This window comes from Erythrolamprus reginae, chromosome 7, assembly GCF_031021105.1.
Source record: "Erythrolamprus reginae isolate rEryReg1 chromosome 7, rEryReg1.hap1, whole genome shotgun sequence".
Lineage (NCBI taxonomy): Eukaryota > Metazoa > Chordata > Lepidosauria > Squamata > Dipsadidae > Erythrolamprus > Erythrolamprus reginae.
In genome coordinates this window covers 13,121,905-13,143,908 of record NC_091956.1, presented here as the reverse complement: position 1 = coordinate 13,143,908, position 22,004 = coordinate 13,121,905, and the positions used below count along the sequence as shown (strand labels likewise).

Below are 22,004 nucleotides of genomic sequence, written 5' to 3'. Positions count from 1 at the left end.
GGATGAAAAAACAAACAAACTGGGGTGTGTGGGGTGTTGTTCGTTCCTAGCCCCCTCCCTTCCCTCTCTCTCCCTCCTTCTGGCCTTCTCCTCTGCCCCCTCTGCAATTTCCCTGCTCTTCCCCCTTCCGCGGGTTTGGAGGGGACGGGATGGATGGGAGACCACCCAGGAATCCCCCTATGGGGTTTTCTCTCCCTCTGGGGAGGGAGGGCGGAGGGGGGTTCTCCTACTGACGCCCCCATCCCTATATCCCCCCTCCAGCCCCCCCCCAACCCAGGAGAGCTCACCTCCTCCGCTGTCCGCCCTGGAGCCCTGAGTAGCCCCGGGTTGGAGGAGGCTCTGAGGCTGCGGTCCTTCCTCCGTCCAGGGGCTCAGCCCGCCTCCCTCCCTGCCTTCCAAGGCCGGCCAGCCGCCTTCCTCTTCCGGCCCCCAGGAGGGAACCGGAGCATCCGAGCCCCCCCCCCCCCAGCACTCCCCTCGCCGCCCCGGCTGGCTTCCCCCCTTCAGCCCGCCTGGCGCCGCGCATCTCTTGGCCCCGGAGCTCTCGGGCTGCCTCGGCGGCTTCTTGGCCGGCAAGGAAGGCGGAGGAGGAGGAGGAAGAAAAGAAGGGGGAAGAAAAGGAGAAGGAAGAAGAAAAAGAAGGAGGAAGGAAATCGAGGAGAAGGGGGAAAAGAAGGAAGAAAAGGAGGAGGAAGAAAAGAAGGTGGAAGAAAAGGAGAAGAAAAAGGAGGAGGGAGGAAAGAAGGAAGGAAGGAAGACGAGGAGGAGGAAAAGAAGGAAGAAAAGGAGAAAGAAAAGAAGGTGGAAGGAAAAGGAGGAAGAGGAAGAAAAGGAGAAAGAAAAGAAGGTGGAAGAAAAGGAGGAAGAGGAAGAAAAGGAGGAGGAAGCAAAGAAGGAGGAGGAGGAGGGGGAAGAAAGAAGGAAAGGACGAGGAAAAGGAAGAAAAGGAGGAGGAGGAAGCAGGGGAAGGAGAAAAGAAGGAAGAAAAGAAAGACAAGGAGGAAAGAAAGGAGGAGGAAGAAGCAGCAGAGGAAGGAGGAAGTAAAGGAAGAAAAGAAAGAAAAGAAGGAGGAAGAAGAGGAGGAGGAGGAAGAAAGTACAAGCGGGGAAAGGAGGGGCTGGCTGGGGAGAGGGCCCCTCCCTGCGAGAAAAGACCCCCGGGGGGGGCGGGGGGGCTGACCTGGGGAGGCTGTGCCGTTCCTCCGAAGCGGCGCCCGTGGGACTCCTTCCTTCCTTCCCCCCGATGGCTGCGAGAGGGAGCCGCCGACCCGCCCGAGCCCTCCACTTCCGCGAGGCGTTGGCCGCCCAGCCCTCCCGGCCCTCGGCGGGGATTCCAGGCGGGCTCCGGAGTTTTTCCGCCTCGGGGCGAGTTGTAAGCCGGGACTGATCTTGCGGGAGGGGGGTCTCCACGGGGAGGGAAGGGGCCAGTCCTCGTTTTATGACCCCCAAAGAAACCCAAGGTTCAGGTCTCATCATTTGCAGGGGGTCCTCATTTTATGACCTCTGAGTAAGCCCAAGGTTCCTGGGGGTTTTTAAGAGAGGGTCTCTACTCCCTTTGCCTTGCCGCCAACAAGGGGGACACAATCTGAGGTTAGTTGGGGGAAAGATCAGAAGCAATGTGGGAAAATATTACTTTAATGAAAGAGTAGTAGATGCTTGGAACAAACTTCCAGCAGACGTGGTTGGTCAATCCACAGGAGCTGAATTTAAACGTGCCTGGGATAAACATAGATCCATCCTAAGATAAAATACAGGAAATAGTGTAAGGGCAAACTAGATGGACCAGGAGGTCTTTTTCTGCAGTCAATCTTCTATGTTTCTATGTAACTCTGGGAAAGTCCGTTGTAAGTCATGGGTCTCATCATTTCCAGGGGGTCCTCATTTTACGACCTCCGAGTGAGCCCAAGGTTCCCAGGGTCTCCAAGAGAAGGTGTGTCTACTCCGTTTATCTTGCCATCGACTCTGGAAAACTCCGTCATTAGTCACGGGTCCCGTCATTTGCAGGGGGGGGGGTTCCTCGTTTTATGACCCCCCCAAGGGAGCCCAAGATTCAGGTCTCATCATTTGCAGGGGGTCCTCATTTGCAACCCCCGAGAGAGGCCAAGGTTCCTGGGGCCTCCAAGAGAGGGTCTGTCTAGCCCATTCGTCTTGCCTTGAACTCTGGGAAAGTCTCTCGTAAGTCACGGGTCTTGTCATTTGCAGGCGGTCCTCATTTTATGACCCCTGAGCGATCCCAAGATTCCTGGGATCTCCAAGAGAGGCTCTGCCCCATTTGTCTTGCCGCCAACTCTGGGAAAGTCCGTCGTAAGTCACAGGTCTGGCCTTTTGCAGCGGTTCCTCGCTTTGCAACCCCCGAAGTAGCACCAGGTTCAGGTCCCACCATTTTGCAGGGGGTCCTTGTTTTACGACCCCCCAAGGGAGCCCAATTTTCCTGGGGTCTCACTCTGCCTGCCCCTTTTATCTTGCTGTCAACTTCGGGAAAGTCGGTCCTCATTTTATGACCCCCCCAGGGGAGCCCAAGATCCAGGTCTCATCATTTGCAGGGGGTCCTCACTAAGCGACCCCCAAGGGAGCCCAAGGTTCCTGGTCCTCATCGTTTGCAGCGCATCCTCATTTTACAACCCTTGAGCAAACCCAAGGTCCCTGGGGTCTCTGCCCCATTTGCCTTGCTGTCAATTTTGGGAAAGTTCATTTTAAGTCACGGCTCTCATTATTTACAAAGGATCCTCCTTTTATGACCCCCGAGGGAGCCCAAGATTCCTGGGGTCTCCAAGTGAGAACCCTCTGCAAATTTTTGAGACCTGTGACTTACGACAGACTTTCCCAGAGTTGACAGCAAGGCAAGAAGGGCAGATAGATACTCTCTTGGTTGAATAGCTCTTAGATTACTAGATATATGTGTTCTGTCGAGCTCTCTGGCAGAATCCTCCCGAAAATTCAGATACAAATTTCAGACACACACACGTTTGAAAATTCAAAACAATGTTCTTTATAACGAAAATTCACTTAAACTAAGCCCTATTTTTGTATAGCAAAGAGCACTCGTCTCCAAACAAACTGGGAATTGGTACAAGTCCCTTTATCAGTTCTGAGATACTTAGCTTGCAGCTGTGAGGCAATTCACAGTCCTTCTTCTTTCACAAAGTGAAACACCCTTTGCTCTGGTTTAGTTTCAAAGCGGGGAAAAGCAACACACCAAGGTCTAAGTCAGCAATGATCAGATAATCCTCCACAATGGCCAAACCTACACCCTGCTCTTTATAGCAGCCTCACTAATTACCACAGCCCCACCCAAAAACAGGTGGCCTTATTTTCTTTGATAATAATCTCTCAGTTGTTGTTGCCTATGCATCGCTCTCCGCATGCGTGGCTGTATCATTAACTCTTGTTCCGAATCCAAGGAGGAGGTAGATAATTGATCTCCTTCTGAGCTGTCTGCCACACTCGCCTCCTCCCTGTCACTCATGTCTTCTTGGTCAGAGGAGCCTTCATCATCAGATTCCACCGGGAGCAAAACAGGCCTGCAGCATGTGGATGTCTCCCCCACATCCACAGTCCTTGGGGCAGGAGCTGGGCCAGAGCTAACCACAACAATGTGATTGAGAGTATGCTTGCTGGCTGAGTTTATTAATGCTCACACTGTTTTTATGTATTTTTAAAAATTCTTTGGGAGCCGCCCAGAGTCCTCTGCGAGTTGGACGGCATACAAAAACAACTAATCAATAAATAATTATAATAATTATAATAATAATTTATTAGATTTGTATGCCGCCCCTCTCCGCAGACTCGGGGCGTCTCACAACACTAATAAAACAATGTATAATGTGACAAATCTAATAGATAAATTAACAGAGTAGGTACAGACTTGGGGCGTCTCACAACAATAATAAAACAATGTATAATGTGACAAATCTAATAGATAAATTAACAGAGTAGGTACAGGCAAATTAGGCAGGACAGGCACCGTAGGCAAAATGGCAAGAGCCAATATGGGTGACTTTCTGTCGAAATCGCCCTGGTATTTCCAAATATGGGAGGAAACAACTTTGCTTTCCAGGGTGATTTCAACAGAAAATCAATCAATCAATCACACACACATATATGTATATGCATTGCTCGAAAAAAAAAATAAAGGGAACACTTAAACAACACAATATAACTCCAAGTAAATCAAACTTCTGTGAAATCAAACTGTCCCCTTAGGCAGCAACACTGATTGACGATCAATTTCACATGCTGTTGTGCATATTCAACTTTGTACAGGACAAAGTATTCAATGAGAATACAGTACTGTATGTCATTCATTCAGATCTAGGATGTGTTCTTTGAGTATTCCATTTTTTGGAGCAGTAGTTACATATTTTTGCTGATAATGAAAAGGGAGACATATTATTATTATTATTTATTAGATTTGTATGCCCCCCTCTCCGAGGACTCGGAGCGGCTCACAACAAAATACAATGTCACAAATCCAATATATTAAAAAACACATGAAAAAACCATTATTAAAAACCATACAACTCAGACCATTACACAATTCTACCATAGCCTTAGCATAGCCTGGCGACATAGGTGGGTTTTGAGTAATTTTCGAAAGGCAAGGAGGGTGGGAGTGGTTCTAATCTCCGGGGGGGAGTTGATTCCAGAGGGCCGGGGCCACCACAAAGAAGGCTCTTCCCCGGGGTCCCGCCAGACGACATTGTTTAGTCGACGGGACCCGGAGCAGGCCGATTCTGTGGGACCTTATCAGACACTGGGATTCATGCGGCAGAAGACAGTCCCGAAGGCATTCTGGCCCGATGCCATATATAGTTACATAGTTTTGCTGATAAGTGAAAAGGGAGCCTGTTATAGATCTATTTCGACCTTGTTATGGTCTCATCAGACAGACATACCCTACTGGGACTTGAACCTGTAGCATGCTGCATGCATGGGAGGATATTTATTCATTTATTTATTTATTAAATTTGTATGCCCGCCCCTCTCCGTAGACTCCGGGCGGCTCACAGCAGTGATAGAAACAATGTACAATACAAATCTAATAATACGAAGTTAAAAACCCATAATTTAAAAAACATGCACACAACACACCATACATAAATTATATAGGCCTGGGGAAGATCTTTCAATTCCCCCATGCCTGACCGCAGAGGTGGGTTTCGAGAAGTTTACGAAAGGCAAGGAGGGTGGGGGCAATTCTGATCTCTGGGGGGAATTGGTTCCAGAGGGCCGGGGCCGCCACAGAGAAGGCTCTTCCCCTGGGTCCCGCCAAATAACATTGTTTAGTCGATGGGACCCGGAGAAGGCCAACTCTGTGGGACCTAACCGGTCGCTGGGATTCGTGCGGCAGAAGGCGGTCCCAGAGATATTCTGGTCTGATGCCATGAAGGGCATCGGACCTCTATGCTACAGGCTCGCTTCCGAATCAGCTTTTACCAGGGAAGAGCCATAGGGCTGATTTGCTGTCAAAATCACCCTGGTATCCCCAAATATGGGAGGAAGCAACTTTGCTTTCCGGGGTGATTTCAACAGAAAATCATGTGTGTGTGCACGCACATATCATTCAAGTATATATTTATGTATAGAGTGGTGTGGTGGCCTAGAGGGTGGAGTTTTTGCCTCACAATCCGGAGACTGTGAGTTCAAACCTAGGTAGAGGCTGATATTTCTCTCTCTGGGCACAATGAGAATATATCTGCCGAACAAAACTCCGCATCACCGACAGGGAACAGCACCCGGCCAGTAAAAAATTCTGCTAGCTCCATTTAGTAGACTCCGCAAGGGATTATGGGATTGTTAAAAGATGATGATGATATGTATTATGTCTGTGATGTATGTGTTTTGGTAGACATATGCTTTTTAGAAACATAGAAACATAGAAGACTGACGGCAGAAAAAGACCTCATGGTCCATCTAGTCTGCCCTTATACTATTTCCTGTATTTTATCTTAGGATGGATCTATGTTTATTCCAGGCATGTTTAAATTCAGTTACTGTGGATTTACCAACCACGTCTGCTGGAAGTTTGTTCCAAGGATCTCCTACTCTTTCAGTAAAATAATATTTTCTCATGTTGCTTTTGATCTTTCCCCCAACTAACTTCAGATTGTGTCCCCTTGTTCTTGTGTTCACTTTCCTATTAAAACACTTCCTTCCTGAAACTTATTTAGCCCTTTAACATATTCAAATGTTTCGATCATGTCCCCCCCCTTTTCCCTCTGTCCTCCAGACTATACAGATTGAGTTCATTAAGTCTTTCCTGATACGTTTTATGCTTAAGACCTTCCACCATTCTTGTAGCCCGTCTTTGGACCCGTTCTATTTTGTCAATATCTTTTTGTAGGTGAGGTCTCCAGAACTGAACACAGTATTCCAAATGTGGTCTCACCAGCACTCTATATAAGGGGATCACAATTTCCCTCTTCCTGCTTGTTATACCTCTAGCTATGCAGCCAAGCATTTTTCTCGAGAACAGGCAACAGAATTTCATTTTGAATATGTGCTCAGGGAAAACGGTGCCAGAATGTATCAAATATATTATACAATTTTATTTAGAAATGACAAGAATATATATTTTTTCATCCAGGGGAAAAAAAAACCCTTGTGCCCCCCCCCTCCCTAATTTAAAACGATCAAAACGTTCCAGGAAATGCTAAATCGTTTTAAAAATATCCTCGGTTGGTTGGGTTTGGCTGAGTTAATTAATTATCTGGAAATATGTTTTTAACGTTTCCTTCTCTTGAGTGCTTTCCAATCTCCTTCCTGCTGAGCAAGACTTTGGAAGAGTTGCTTCACTTTCCTCTTTCTTTCAGAATCCCTAGAAAAAAACCCACAATAACAGTAACAATTATAACAACAACAATAATAAAATTATGATCATACATAATAATAATAATAATAATAATCTCAGGGACCGCTTTCTGCTGCACGAATCCCAGCGACCAGTTAGGTCCCACAGAGTGGGTCTTCTCCGGGTCCCGTCAACTAAACAATGCCGCTTGGCGGGACCCAGGGGAAGAGCCTTCTCTGTGGCGGCCCCGGCCCTCTGGAACCAACTCCCCCCAGAAATTAGAATTGCCCCCACTCTCCTTGCCTTTCGTAAGCTACTTAAAACCCACCTCTGCCATCAGGCATGGGGGAACTGAGATACTCTTTCCCCCAAGGCCTTTACAACTTTATGCATGGTATGTCTGAATGTATGTTTGGTTTTTACTTTAACGGGTTTTTAATTGTTTTTACTATTGGATTATTGTGTATACTGTTCTATTATTGTTGTTAGCCGCCCCGAGTCTCCGGAGAGGGGCGGCATACAAATCCAATAAATCAAATCAAATAATAATAATAATAGTATGGATCATCGACATCGCAATCCCAGGAGACAGCAGAATTGAGGAGAAGCAGCTAGAGAAATATGTGAAATACGAAGATCTAAAAATCGAGCTGCAACGACTCTGGCATAAGCCTGTGAAAGTGGTTCCAGTGGTACTTGGCACGCTGGGCGCAGTGCCAAAGAATCTCAGCGGACATTTGAAAACCATTGGAATTGACAAAATCTCCATCTGTCAATTGCAAAAGGCCGCTTTACTGGGACCGGCAAACATAATTTGCCGCTACATCACGCAGTCCTAGGTGCTTGGGAAGCGCCCGACTGGTGATAAAATATGAAATCCAGCATAGTGTTAGTTGTGTTGTACTGACATAATAATAATAATAAAATTACGATGATACCTAAAGACAAAAATGCAAAATGAATTCATTTTCAAGGGTGGGCAAGGGATTCTCTGCCCGGTTGCTGGGTGGGTGTGGCCATGGTGGGCGTGGCCTAATAAGCCTTCTGTATTAGGGCAGCATGGGGCGTGAAGAGTCCTCAGAGAGGGGCGGCATACAAATCTAATAAATAATAATAATAATAATAATAATAATTATTATTATTATTATTATTATTATTATTATTGCCACAGGCAGGAGTTGCTGCTATTACTGCTGCCAGCATGCTGCGTGTGCAGCTTTAGTTTTCTGACATGAGGATAAGAATGTCCAAGCGAGATTTAACTTCTGCGCATGCGCAGGAAGCAAAATCTCATGAGAGGATGCAAAAGAGAGAGATTTCAGCTATTTTTTTGCTCCTGCACATGAGCAGAAGCAAAAAATAATCACCCAAATCTTGTGCGCATGCACGCCCCCTCTTAAGATTTTACTTCTTGCGCATGTGCGCCACTGATGGACTGCTACCGGAACGGTAAGGAGCTCCATTCTGGTAGGGATTTTGAGGGTGCGTGCGCAGCTGCGTGCTTCTGCATGAGATTTTGCTTCTGCGCATGCGCCGTAAGGGGAATCTTGTGTGAAGACGCCCACGCAAGCAAGATTTCAGCAATTTTCAGCATACGCGGAAGGAAAAATAACGCCGAAAATCGCTGAAATCTCGTCCGCGTGGGCGTCTATTCTAATTCTCTATTCTAGTCTATCCTATTCTACTTTCTATTCTATTATTTATTTATTCTATTCTATTCCTTCCTTCATTCCATTCCATTCTAATTCTTCATTCTATTCTGTTCTGTTCTATTCTATATTATACTTTATTGTCTATTCTATTCTAATTTCTCCATTCCGTCTGCTCACTGTTTCTGTTCTCCATTCCATTCTCTGTTCCTCTACTCTGTCCTGTCCCATTCTACCCAGTTCTCAGAGACCAACAACCCTGAATCGAAAATCCCGTGATCTCTCAGACAACAAAGCCCCTCCCCACACTGAGTGGAGACCATTTCCCGACCGCCGGTATTCCCCTCCCTTTTCCCCCCTTCCGAAACCCAGACGCCCAGGCTACCTTTCCATGACTTCCGCAAGCTGCATCTTGGCCAGGAACTGGTTGTCTCGACGGATCTCCCGCACGGCCCCTTTGAATTCCCGCTTGTGCTTATGAACGAGGCGCTGTCGTTCCTGCTCTTGCCTACTGCTCCCTTGCTTCCGCCCGAATTCCAGCCTGGAACGAGAAAAGAGATCCCAATTTCACTCCGGGAGGATGATGGGCCCCCCGCCAAACTTCCAATGTGTAGTAATTTCCGTGAAGTGGGCATCTAATTCTTTTTTTAAAAAAAGAGGTTTTTATTAATTTATGTCCAGGGTGTCCAGGGGGGAGAAAACATTTCAAAATTCCCTGATATTTCCCTGTAACCAGCTGTACATCTCCACCCCATGTCCAGTCAACGAAGCAGTGGAAGTGATGTGCCGGTGCCTGGAGGCTGTTGGGGTCTGGATGAGTGTCAACAGAATCAAACTCAACCCGGATAAGACGGAGTGGCTGTGGGTTCTGTCTCCCAGGGACAATTCCATCTGTCCATCCATTACCCTGGGGGGGGGGAATCATTAACCCCCTCAGAGAGGGTCCGCAACTTGGGCGTCCTCCTCGATCCACAGCTCACATTAGAGAAACATCTTTCGGCTGTGGCGAGGGGGGCGTTTGCCCAAGTTCGCCTGGTGCACCAGTTGCGACCCTATCTGGACCGGGACTCACTGCTCACAGTCACTCATGCCCTCATCACCTCGAGGTTCGACTACTGTAATGCTCTCTACATGGGGCTACCTTTGAAAAGTGTTTGGAAACTCCAGATCGTGCAGAATGCAGCTGCGAGAGCAGTCATGGGCTTACCTAGGTATGCCCATGTTTCACCAACACTCCGCAGTCTGTATTGGTTGCCGATCAATTTCCGGTCACAATTCAAAGTGTTGGTTATGACCTTTAAAGCCCTTCATGGCATCGAACCAGAATATCTCCGGGACCGCCTTCTGCCGCACGAATCCCAGCGACCGGTTAGGTTGGCCTTCTCCGTGTCCCGTTGACTAAACAATGTCGTTTGGCGGGACCCAGGAGAAGAGCCTTCTCTGTGGCGGCCCCGACCCTCTGGAACCAGCTCCCCCCGGAGATTAGAACTGCCCCCACCCTCCTTGCCTTTTGTAAAGTTCTTAAGACCCATCTCTGCCGTCAGGTATGGGGGAACTGACACATCTCTCCCGGGCCTATACAGTTTATACATTGTATGTTTGTGTGTATGCTTGCTTTTAATAATGGGGTTTCTAGTGTTTTTTAAATTATTAGATTTGTTCTTACATTGTTCTTGTTATTGTTGTGAATCGCCCCGCGTCTGCGGAGAGGGGCGGCATACAAATCTAATAAATAAATAAACAAACAAACAAACAAACTTGCGTTCTAGTTAAGGCTCGGTTGTGGATAACGTCATACCAAATGGCTAAGCCATGGAGAAATATCGGTAGCCGAGGAAGCAAGTTCTTGCCAGTTTTGCTCATTTTTGCTTGACTCTGCCAGGCAGTGCGATCAGGGTTTTTTTTTAACATGATTTCCCCCTAACTTTTAAATATTTTAATAGTTTGGTTTTTCCCCTGATTTATTCATTTTTTTTCATGAATTCCCTAATACAGTGATACCTTGTCTTAAGAACTTAATTGGTTCTGGGACGAGGTTCTTAAGGTGAAAAGTTTGTAAGACGAAACATTGTTTCTCATAGGAATCAATGGAAAAGCGATTAATGCGTGCAAGCCCAAAATTCACCCCTTTTGCCAGCCGAAGCGCCCAGTTTTGCACTGCTGGGATTCCCCTGAGGCTCCCCTCCATGGGAAACCCCACCTCCGGACTTCTGTGTTTTTGTGATGCTGCAGGGGAATCCCAGCATTGCAAAAATGAGTGCTTTGCTGGCAACAGAAGTCCGGAGGTGGGGTTTCCCAGCGAAGGGAGCATTAGTGAAATCGCAGCATCGGAAAAACACCGAAATCCTCGAAACCCCACCTCTGTGTTTTTGTGATGCTGCGATTTCACAGAGGCTCCTCTCACTGGGGAACCCCACCTCCGGACTTCCATTGCCAGCAAAGCGCCCGTTTTTGTGCTGCTGGGATTCCCCTGCAGCATCACAAAAACACAGAAGTCCGGAGGTGGGGTTTCCCATAGAGGGGAGCCTCAGGGAAATCCCAGCAGCGCAAAAACAGGTGCTTCGCTGGCAATGGAAGTCCAGAGGCGGGGCATCCCAGTGGTGGCGGTGGGTTTGTAAGGTGAAAATAGTTTGTAAGAAGAGGCAAAAAAACCTTAAACCCCGGGTTTGTATCTTGAAAAGTTTCTATGACGAGGCATTTGTAAGACGAGGTGTCACTGTATTTCCTGAACTGCCAATTTCTCTGATAGTTCCCTGATTTCCTTAGGGCTGGACACCCTGGGTAGGGTTCCGTTTTGAGATACTCACACCTTCACTAATTTTGGAGTGTACAGCTTCAAAGGCACCGGTTTCCTCTTGTCGCAGACCAATGGACTATACAACCTGGGCATGTCGAGTTTCTCCAGAACGCTCTGGTGTAACTCCTAAAAGTCCCAAACAATATAAAATGAAAAGCAGGAATTGAAAGATTCCAGGCTAAATACCATATTTTTCAGAGTATAAGATGTACCTCCCTCCCCCCTCCCACCAAAAAGAGGATGGAAATGTTGGTATGTCTTATACATAGAATGCAGCCGTTTTGGTGGTCCTGAAGCCCCACCCCTGCGCCCCATTTTTGGACAGTCACAAAGGGTGAAAAATGGGTACAAGTCATTCTTTCCACTGTGAATGGTCACTAAGTGAACAGTTGTAAGTCGAGGACTACCACTACTGATTGTTTCTGAAGGCTGGGCAAGAGTTTTGGGCTATTTCTCAGGACACGCTGTGAGAGCAATCATGGGTTTCCCAAGGTATGCCCATGTCACACCAACACTCCGCAGTCTGCATTGGTTGCCGATCAATTTCCGGTCACAATTCAAAGTGTTGGCTATGACCTATAAAGCCCTTCGTGGCATCGGACCAGAATATCTCCAGGACCGCCTTCTGCCGCACGAATCCCAGCGACCAGTTAGGTCCCACTGAGTTGGCCTTCTCCGAGTCCCGTCGACTAAACAATGTCGTTTGGTGGTTCCCAGAGAAAGAGCCTTCTCTGTGGCGGCCCCGACCCTCTGGAACCAGCTCCCCCATGAAATTAGAACTGCCCCCACCCTCCTTGCCTTTCGTAAACTCCTTAAAATCCACCTGTTGTCAGGCAGGGGGAACTGAGATAACTTCCCCAGGCCTATATTGTTTATGTACGATATGTTGTGTGCATGGTTTTTAAATTATGGGTTTTTAGTTTTAATTATTAGATTTGTATTGTATATTGTTTTTCTATTACTGCTGTGAGCTGCCCCGAGTCTACGGAGAGGGGTGGCATACAAATTTAATAAATAAAAATAAATAAATAAATAAATAAATACGCATCCCCCCCCCCCTCCGTTGTGATACTTGTCAGCCTCAGGAAATGTCTGATTCTGAACATGAAAAAACAGGTGCCTTAGTTTATCCTGGGTTAGGGAGGTTACCAGATGGTAGCGGAGACGAGAGTGAAGGGGACAGTTATTTAGAAGAGCCTCAGGGGGCTGAAGTTACTATAGAAAGTGGTTCCCTGTCAGATAGTGAAGTATCAAACAGTGAGTGGTTAAACCCACAATATAGAAGATTGATAAAATGAAGAGAAGTGCAGGGAAAGAGGTTTTGAATCTGCAGTTAGCAGATCTCTGTATGGGACACGTCACTTCCAAGAGAAACCAGAAAAAGAAGGTTGTATTCGGACAAACTGCTTGATAAAATATGGCATATGTTTATTAGCTCCTTGAAAAGAAAGCTGTAGATCAGGGGTCCCCAAACTTTTTACACTGGGGGCCAGTTCACTTTCCCTCGGACTGTTGAAGGGCCGGACTATAAAAAAAACCTATGAACAAATCCCTATGCACACTGCACATACCTTATTTTAAAGTAAAAAACAAAATGGGAACGTACTATTTAGAGGTGGGGGGGGAAAGAAGTCTGAAATTCATATATGTTTATGTTTTGTTTTTAATTTTCTCTTGTTAACATCTGATTGGCTATACAAGGTTTTCTTGGCTTATAGAAAAATGTATAAGGAAAGAAGGAAGCACTTTGTCATAATGGTTAATAAGTTAGAAACATAATGGGTGTTGTACTTTTTTAAGGAGGGAATTTAATTAAAAGAAAATGAATGTAACTGGATGACAAAATTAGAAAAAAAAACTTTTGCAACTTTTTTGATGGTTGATATTAGTTAGTAACAAAACACCGCATTTTATTCATGGAAAATTAGATGTGCTCCTGTCACTCACCCGTGGGCCGGATAAATGGCCTCAGTGGGCCGCATGTGGCCCGCGGGCCGTAGTTTGGGGAGCCCTGCTGTAGATAAATCATGAAAGATCATGCAAATGAGACAGAAGTACAGTGTTCCCTCGATATTCGTGGGGGATGCGTTCCGATACCGCCCACGAAAGTCGAATTTCCGCGAAGTAGAGATGTGGAAGTAAATACACCATTTTGGCTATGGACAGTATCAGAAGCCTTCCCTTAACACTTTAAACCCCTAAATTACCATTTCCCATTCCCTTAACAACCATTTACTCACCATTATTACTGGTACTCACCATTGAATAAGACACTTAGTGATCCTGATATTTATAAACATAATTATTTATTAACAATAATCTTCTTTTTTTGGTTATTTGTTTGCAAAAATTATTAGTTTGGGGATGATGTATGACGTCATCGGGCGGGGAAAACCGTGGTATAGAAAAAAAACCCGCAAAGTATTTTTTAATTAATATTTTTTGAAAAACCGTGGTATAGGCTATTCGCGAAGTTCGAACCCGTGAAAATCGAGGGAACACTGTAGTTCGCTGAGTGCTCCATGCGTACTGGTAAGGTTTCTGCTTAAATAAGAGATTTGTAGCCTTGCCTCCCAGCTATTTGAAATAGAATGTTAATTGCCCCATAAAGCCACCAACTCCCTGCCACTAGAAAAATTCCTAGTTCTACACGCCGGCTTGTTTGCTACTAGAAAAATCCTGTCTGTATTTTTGAACTGTTGAAGAGAAAATAAAGAATTTGAAGATTAAAGCTTTGGGGAAGATTGATTGATTTTTTATTTATTTATTTATTTGTTTTGATCCGTAGACTAGGGGCGGCTAACAACAGTAATAAAAAACACCATGTAAATCCAATACTAAAAACAACTAAAAAACCCTTATTATAAAACTAAACATCCATACAAACAAACATATCATGCATAAATTGTAAAGGCCTAGGGGGACAGAATGTCTCAGTTCCTCCATTCCTGACGGCAGAGGTAGGTTTTCAGGAGCTTACGAAAGGCAAGGAGGGTGGGGGCAATTCTAATCTCTGGGGGGAGTTGATTCCAGAGGGCAGGGGCCGCCACAGAGAAGGCTTTTCCCCTGGGCCCCGCCAAGCGACATTGTTTTGTTGACGAGACCCGGAGAAGGCCCACTCTTTGGGACCTAACCGGTCGCTGGGATTCGTGCGGCAGAATGCGATCTCGTAGATACCCTGGTCCGGTGCCATGAAGGGCTTTATAGGTGATGACCAACACTTCGAATTGTAACCGGAAACTGATCGGCAACCAATGCAGACTGCGGAGTGTTGGTGTTACATGGGCATTTTTGGGAAAGCCCATGATAGCTCTCGCAGCTGCATTCTGCACGATTTGTGGATTTCAGTAGCTGTGGCCAGAACACCCCCTTCCTTACTTGAAGCTGGACAGGATACTTGGCTGCCTGAAGTACAAGCGAGGACAGCAACAACCGGACGGGAGCCACAATTTCACGGAAGGATGGAAGCTTCCCGTAAAGGATGGCGCATCGTTGAACCAAAGCCATGGCCAGAGCTACGCATGACAATCTGCAAAAGACAAGAAGCAGGCAGAGCCGTGGTTGGCGCAGTGGGTTGAAGGCGGGACGAAAGGTTGACTCTGCCGACTGCCACCAGTTCAATTCTGACCGTCTCACGAGGTCAGCTCAGCCTCCCATCGTTATTTCCAGAGTCAGTAAAATAAGGACTCAGGACATTTGGGGGCAAGAGGCAGGCTTTGTAAACTGGTTAGACACGGTTGTAAAAGCCCCGTGAAGCCATATATAAGTCTAAATGCTATTGCTAAGCACGGAATTCACTGTTAGTGCTGAAAAAAAATGTTCAGCTGATTGTCAGAGGGAGCAGCAATGAAAGTAGCAGGCAAAGGGAAGATCGCTTAGCTAGCAAAGCACGGAAGACCTTCTTAGGGCTAAAAAAAGTTTAATAAAAGTTACATTAGGAGAATAAGACACACCAAAAGTTTCAGTCTCTTTGAGAGGAGGAAGGTACATATCCGAAAAATGGGGTACTCCTAGGAAAATGATGCCGAGGAAAGAGATGAAAAAATGTTTGTTGTTTATCACAAAATCAAAATACAGTGATGCCTCGTCTTACAAATGCTTGGACATACAAACTTTTCGAGATACAAACCTGGTGTTTAAGATTTTTTTGCCTCTTCTTACAAACTATTTTCACCTTACAAACCCACCACCGCCGCCGCTGGGATGCCCCGCCTCTGGACTTCCATTGCCAGCGAAGCACCCGTTTTTGCGCTGCTGGGATTCTCCTGAGGCTCCCCTCCATGGGAAACCCCACCTCCAGACTTCTGTGTTTTTGTGATGCTGCAGGGGAATCCCAGCAGCGCAAAAACAGGTGCTTTGCTGGCAACGGAAGTCCGGAGGTGCGGTTTCCCAGCGAGGGGAGCCTCAGTGAAATCGCAGCATTGCAAAAACACAGAGGTCTGGAGGTGGGGTTTCGAGGACTTCGGTGTTTTTGCGATGCTGCAATTTCACTGATGCTCCCTTCGCTGGGAAACCCCATCTCCGGACTTCTGTTGCCAGCGAAGCGCTCATTTTTGCGCTGCTGGGATTCCCCTGCAGCATCGCAAAAACACGGATGTCCGGAGGTGGCGTTTCCCATGGAGGGGAGCCTCAGGGGAATCCCAGCAGCGCAAAAACGGGCGTTCGGCTGGCAAAAGGGGCGAGTTTTGCGCTTGCACGCATTAATCGCTTTTCCATTGATTCCTATGGGAAACATTGTTTCGTCTTACAAACTTTTCACCTTAAGAACCTCGTCCTGGAACCAATTAAGTTTGTAAGACAAGGTTATCACTGTATCTGCTGATATTTCCCAAGACAAAAACTGATTGGCTTTGTACATTTATAGCTACAACCTGATCATATCTCTTGTTTTCTACACTCTCCGCTTCCAAGTTTGATTGGGGTTTTTAATTGTCTTAAAAGTTTTTATGGTGTGTTTTTATAGTATGCAACCCAGATTCACATTCTGGGAGGTAAGCAGCTCTGTAAATTATGATAAACAGATAGATACCACACACCTCAGATTATTTGTCTCTGTTTTGCATTTTCCTTTCGATCGACTTAAAATGCCAAGAGAGATGCTTTGTTTTTGCCATGTTTCTGTCCTTGGTTTTTCACAGACCACAAGTAAGTTTGAATGTTTTCCTAGAGATACAAAAGGAGGCAGCAAAGAATAACCTGAAAGGAAAAAAACCCAGACACAAATGTTAGTTTTTCTCTTTGAATGCTTGTATCCTCTCGTGCAGAAATTCTGAGCTTAATACCAACAAGTTAAATATCTAATACTTTACATCTTCTTCTTAGTTTCACTTAACTCTATTATTTTCTATATTTTACTCATCTAACTTTAATTTCTAATTTTTATATTTATCCTCTAACCATCGCAAAAAGATTTCCCATATGACATATTATTTATTTATTTTATTTTATTTATTATTTAGATTTGTATGCCGCCCCTCTCCGCAGACTCGGGGCGGCTCACAACAAGTGAAAACAGTTTACAACAAATCTAAATTACAGTTTAAAAATATTTTTAAAACCCCATTCTCTAAACAAACATACATATTAACCAGTTTGCTCTTTCTCTTCAATCGCCAGCGTTAACTGATTCATCTCTGCACATTCAACCAGAATCCTACCTTGAGCTTCCTTGTTAGGTATTGCCAAGTGAAGGACTCCCAGGAGAAAATTGACCAATTCTGGGACAAATCTTTGAGACAGGGATGTGTAGTCCAGGAAGAGACAGCAGACAAACAATCCTTTCATGACGTCTTGTTCCGTTCTTACAGCACACTAGAAAAACAGCCGGAATAGAAAACTTTTACCTTTTACAATATGAAAGAAATGAAAATACAGTGGTACCTCGTGATACGAACCCCTCGTGATACGAACCCAGGGTTCGGAAATTTTTTGCCTCTTCTTACAAACTTTTTTCGGCTTACGAACCCACCGCAGATCGCAAAATGGCGCTCCGCTGTGCACTGCCGTCCGGCTCTCACCTTCTGAAACAGCCGGGGGGCTTCTCGGCATTCTCCCAAACCCGAAATTTTCGGGTTCGGGAAGCCGCCGAGAAGCGCCGCCGCCTGGCTGTAACCTTCTGAAACAGCCGGGGGGCTTCTTGGTGTTCTCCTGAATGCCGAACCTGGAAGTTCGGGTTCGGGTTGCGGAGGCCGCCAAGAAGCGCCCGGCTGTTTCAGAAGGTTACAGTTGGGCGGTGCCACCCGGCGGAGCACCGTTTTTGCGATCGGCGGCGGCGTTTTCGGCTGATCTGGAGGCTGGAAAGGAGGTGGGGAATCCCAATAGGGAATTCCACGGGCGGAGCTTTGACGTCACAAAGACGTCCTTCCTGTAGGCCACGTTTGAAGGTCTCTTCTGTTGATACTGTATTGTCTAGTATTGTGAGAGGTGGAAGGGTCAGGCACACATGCACAGAAATACATAGCCAACAGTGTATATCATCTGTGCTGTTTGCTGTGAGGCAAAGGCAGAATTTCCGCCCCATGTTTTCCTCCTCCAAAACTAAGGTGCATCTTATACTCTGAAAAATACGGTACATCAGAAAATGGGAGGATTAGATGAGTAACCTAAAAGGTACCACCAGGCTGGGGCTTAAATCAAATGAAATCCTTGTTAGGGCTTGCCAAATAAAAGTATTGATGAATATTATTTCCAATTCATCTTTAAGCGAATGTTTTTGGGCAGGAAAAATAGTGGAAAAAAGAACCTACCTTCGTAAGTAATTGGCTCATGTAAATCAATGCCGGTGTTACTACCGGATGCCAGAAATCAGAAGTTGGAAAAAGAACAGTAATAATTTTCAAATACAGGAGCTGAAAAAATATAGAGGTTGTGCATTATTATTAATGCGATTCCTGCTGTGTTTAAAATAAACTTTGGATTTCATTGGAAGAAAAGAGCACAGATCAAATGCTGTGTAGGTAGCCTGTAACTTATGGCCACAATTAAGCCCATGTTACTAAGTGAGAAATCTGTTAAGTGAATTTTCTCTCATTTTGCCTTCCTTGCCACTTGTTGTTATGTGAATCACTGCCGTTAATAAGTTAGTAACCCGGTTGTTAAGTGAATCTGGGTTCCCATTGACTTTGCACTCTCTCTCTCTCATCTCTCTGTCTATTACTATCTATGTATCTATCTATCTATGTATGTGTTTGTTGTTTTTTTGCTGAATTTGAAAATTAAGGGAGACTAGGATAGATCTATTTCGGCCTTATTTTGGCCTCATCAGCTAGCCATACCCTCACTGGGACTTGAACCTGCAAACTTTGCCTTGTAAGGCAGAGAATTAACCTCTAGGCTACAGTATCCAATCCCTTCAGCTCTGTACCAGGGAAGGGTTACATTTTGTGTCGAATCACCCTGGTATATTGAAGGAACATCACAGCTCCTTTTTTGCCTCTCGGTATCTATGTATCTATCTATGTATCTATCTATCTATGTATCTATCTATGTATCTATCTCTCTATGTATGTGTGTATGTATCTATCTATGTATCTCTCTCTCTCTATTTATCTATGTGTGTATGTATGTATGTATGTATGTATGTATCTATCTATCTATCTATCTATCTATCTATCATCTCTCTATATATATTACTATCTATCTATCTATTTATTTATCAATCAATCTATCTATCTATCTGAAAGCCAAATACCATTCACTCATCATGAAATCTCCAGAACTTTAAAGCCTGCAAACTTGAAACTTGGCACGTATGTTCCTCCTGGCTTCTAAGTGCTCGACAATAGAGGATTTTTTGAAATGACTCAGATTATTAGTATTGTATTAATTAACACCCTCTGATACTATTTCTTTGCTAAACAGCGCATGGCCGTGGCCAGCGTGTGACTCATCTGGCCTGGTAGCTTAAACCTTCTATTCCCCCTCCCCACTTGAAAAGAACTCTGTTCCAACTGCCAGTTGCTTTATATTAAGACGCTATGACACTACAGAGCTACACATTCTACATACATTTTCAAGCTTTAGGTGTCAATGTATCAAGCCCAATCGTAACCACTCATTAATTTTAAAACTTTAACTATCAATGTATCAAGCCCAATCACATACTTTCATAACAAAGCATGGGCATCCAGCTAGTAGTATAACAGCCACATAAACCCTGAGTCGGTTGAGAAAGGCAGCATAGAAATCTAAATAAATACCATGTCCAACTCCGGGAATGTCAGCAGACCGTTTCTTTCTACGATCTCTTCCATGCTGTGTGTGGCCTCTTGAAGGAGAAACTTCATATGATTGCTGGCAGCTTTAGGAAACATCTGGCAAAGCTCGAAGAGTACTCTGTGATAGATAGATGATAAAAGTCAGCATCAGATTGCGTTTATTTTTAGCGGCAACATGTTCCGCTGCAAATGATCTGACGTCGAGATACAGCTGCACACGTATGTCTGATTCCAGAAACGGATCTTCGCTGAGCACCAAATCAATCGGCTTTTCAATCAAGATACAGTGATACCTCGTCTTACAAACGCCTCGTCATACAAACTTTTCGAGATACAAACCCGGGGTTTAAGATTTTTTTGCCTCTTCTTACAAACTATTTTCACCTTTACAAACCCACCACCGCCGCTGGGATGCCCCACCTCCAGACTTCCGTTGCCAGCGAAGCACCCATTTTTGCGCTGCTGGGATTCCCCTGAGGCTCCCCTCCATGGGAAACCCCACCTCTGGACTTCTGTGTTTTTGTGATGCTGCAGGGGAATCCCAGCATCGCAAAAATGAGCACTTTGCTGGCAATGGAAGTCTAGAGGTGGGGTTTCCCATGGAGGGGAACCTCAGGGCAATTCCAGTAGCGCAAAAACGGGCGCTTCGGCTGGTAAAAGGGGTGAATTTTGGGCTTGCACGCATTAATCGCTTTTCCATTGATTCCTATGGAAAACATTGTTTCGTCTTACAAACTTTTAACCTTAAGAACCTCCTCCTGGAACCAATTAAGTTTGTAAGACAAGGTATCACTGTACTAAGAACGAGCTCTGGATAAATTCAGACGCTGGATAATTTCAGTAAAATGTGTCACCTAAGAATCCTTATTAGTGTCCACAAGTCTTGTTAAGATATACTTTCCTTGAAGATCAGAGGGGAGCAGAGAAATATCGGAATAGGATTCACATCTTTATTTATTGGACTTGTATGCTTCCCCTTCTCCGTGGACTTGGGGCAGCTCACAACGTATCAAAACTCCCCCAAACCAATATACAATAACACATCTGAAATCTAATTAAGATAAATAACTAAACTAAAGCCATTCTAAAAAGGCTAAAATATTAAAAACCATTCATTCAGACTCAAACCACGGGATACCACACACTTGTTGGCCAGGGACTAGGGTCTAGTGACCCCATGCCTGGCGACATAAATAGGTTTAAAGATTCTTGCGGAAGGCGAGCAGGGTGGGGGCAGTGCGAATCTCCGGGGGGAGCTGATTCCAGAGGGCCAGGCCCCCCACAGAGAAAGCTCTTCCCCTAGGCTCCGCCAAGCGACATTGATGGGACCTGGAGAAGGCCAACTCTGTGGGACCTAACCGGACGCTGGGATTCATGCGGCAGAAGGTGGTCCCGTATGTAATCTGGTCCAATACCATGTAGGGCTTTATAGGTCATAACCCACACTTGGAATCACATCCAGAAACCAATTGGCAGCCAATGCAGTCTGTGGAGTGCTGAAGAAACATGGGCATACGTCGAGAGGCCCATGACTGCTCGCACGGTTGCATTCTGCGCAATTAATACAGGAGAATCTCAAAGATGACTATAAAGATAAAACCAGACTTTTTTATTTTATATTTATTTATTTATTTTATTTTATTCAATCTGTATGTTGCCCAACTCCCAAGGGACTCTTTGGGGGGGCACTGATGTTAGGTATGTTGATGGCAGCAAGATTACTTAATGGACAAAAAATGGAAGGATGATTTGATCCTCACAGTGGATAAAATATTGCAAAACCTGATGGGAGTTAGCAGACAGGGCTAAATTGACTGCTTTAATTAAAGAAAGGGGGCGGGGGGGGGAGCACAATTACTTAGTGGTACCTCTGCGTAAGAACTTAATTCGTTCCGTGACCAGGTTCTTAAGTAGAAAAGTTTGTAAGTAGAAGCAATTTTTCCCATAGGAATCAATGTAAAAGCAAATAATGCGTGCAAACCTATTAGGAAAGAAATAAAAGCTCGGAATTTGGGTGGGAGGAGGAGGAAGATCAGGAGGAGGACAGTCGCTGCCGAAGGAAGAAGAGGATGGGAGTGGAATAAAAAAAAATCCAAAACTTTAAGGCTTTAAAAAAAAAGAGGGACTGTGAGGCGGTGAGCAGGAGCACGCGCCTCCAATACACCGGGCACGAGGCTGCCTCCCCTACACTGCGCCAGAGAGAGAAACCCAGGCAGGCGAGAGGAGTAGCGCCACCGAAAGGCTCCTCTGGCAGCTCAGAAAAGCCTGAGATGGCTGGGATTAAAGGGAGAATGGTAGGAAACGAGCCGGGCCTTCGTGCCGCTCTAAAATTTCCTGGGAATTTTTTCCGGGCTTGGGTTAAGTAGAAAATGGTTCTTAAGAAGAGGCAAAAAACCCTTGAACACCTGGTTCTTATCTAGAAAAGTTCTTAAGTAGAGGCCTTCTTAAGTAGAGGTACCACTGTACTTTTGTTTCTACTTGGAAACCGCTACTGGACTTCTATATGCATTGGTGGGAAAAAAATGAAACTTTGATTTTGTGTTTTACTGATT

General features: G+C 45.3%; 2 protein-coding genes across 2 annotated transcripts in view; both read right to left on the bottom strand.

Moving 5' to 3' along the window:
• The window catches only part of MFSD10 (major facilitator superfamily domain containing 10), a 28,025-nt gene extending 26,734 nt beyond the window's left edge, over positions 1-1,291 (bottom strand). The window contains exon 1 of the mRNA XM_070757009.1: positions 1,181-1,291. The gene's annotated coding sequence lies outside the window, so the exon portion shown is untranslated. The remainder of the gene's footprint in view (positions 1-1,180) is intronic.
• A 5,237-nt stretch (positions 1,292-6,528) lies between these two features.
• NOP14 (NOP14 nucleolar protein) overlaps positions 6,529-22,004 on the bottom strand; it is a 29,929-nt gene continuing 14,453 nt past the window's right edge. Inside the window, exons 11-18 of the mRNA XM_070757003.1 lie at positions 19,435-19,570; positions 17,983-18,084; positions 16,894-17,047; positions 16,273-16,432; positions 14,615-14,765; positions 11,247-11,362; positions 8,825-8,980; positions 6,529-6,817 (exon numbers count right to left, since the gene is read on the bottom strand). Coding sequence (XP_070613104.1) covers positions 6,724-6,817; positions 8,825-8,980; positions 11,247-11,362; positions 14,615-14,765; positions 16,273-16,432; positions 16,894-17,047; positions 17,983-18,084; positions 19,435-19,570 — 1,069 coding nt within the window. The 3' untranslated portion in view covers positions 6,529-6,723. The remainder of the gene's footprint in view (positions 6,818-8,824; positions 8,981-11,246; positions 11,363-14,614; positions 14,766-16,272; positions 16,433-16,893; positions 17,048-17,982; positions 18,085-19,434; positions 19,571-22,004) is intronic.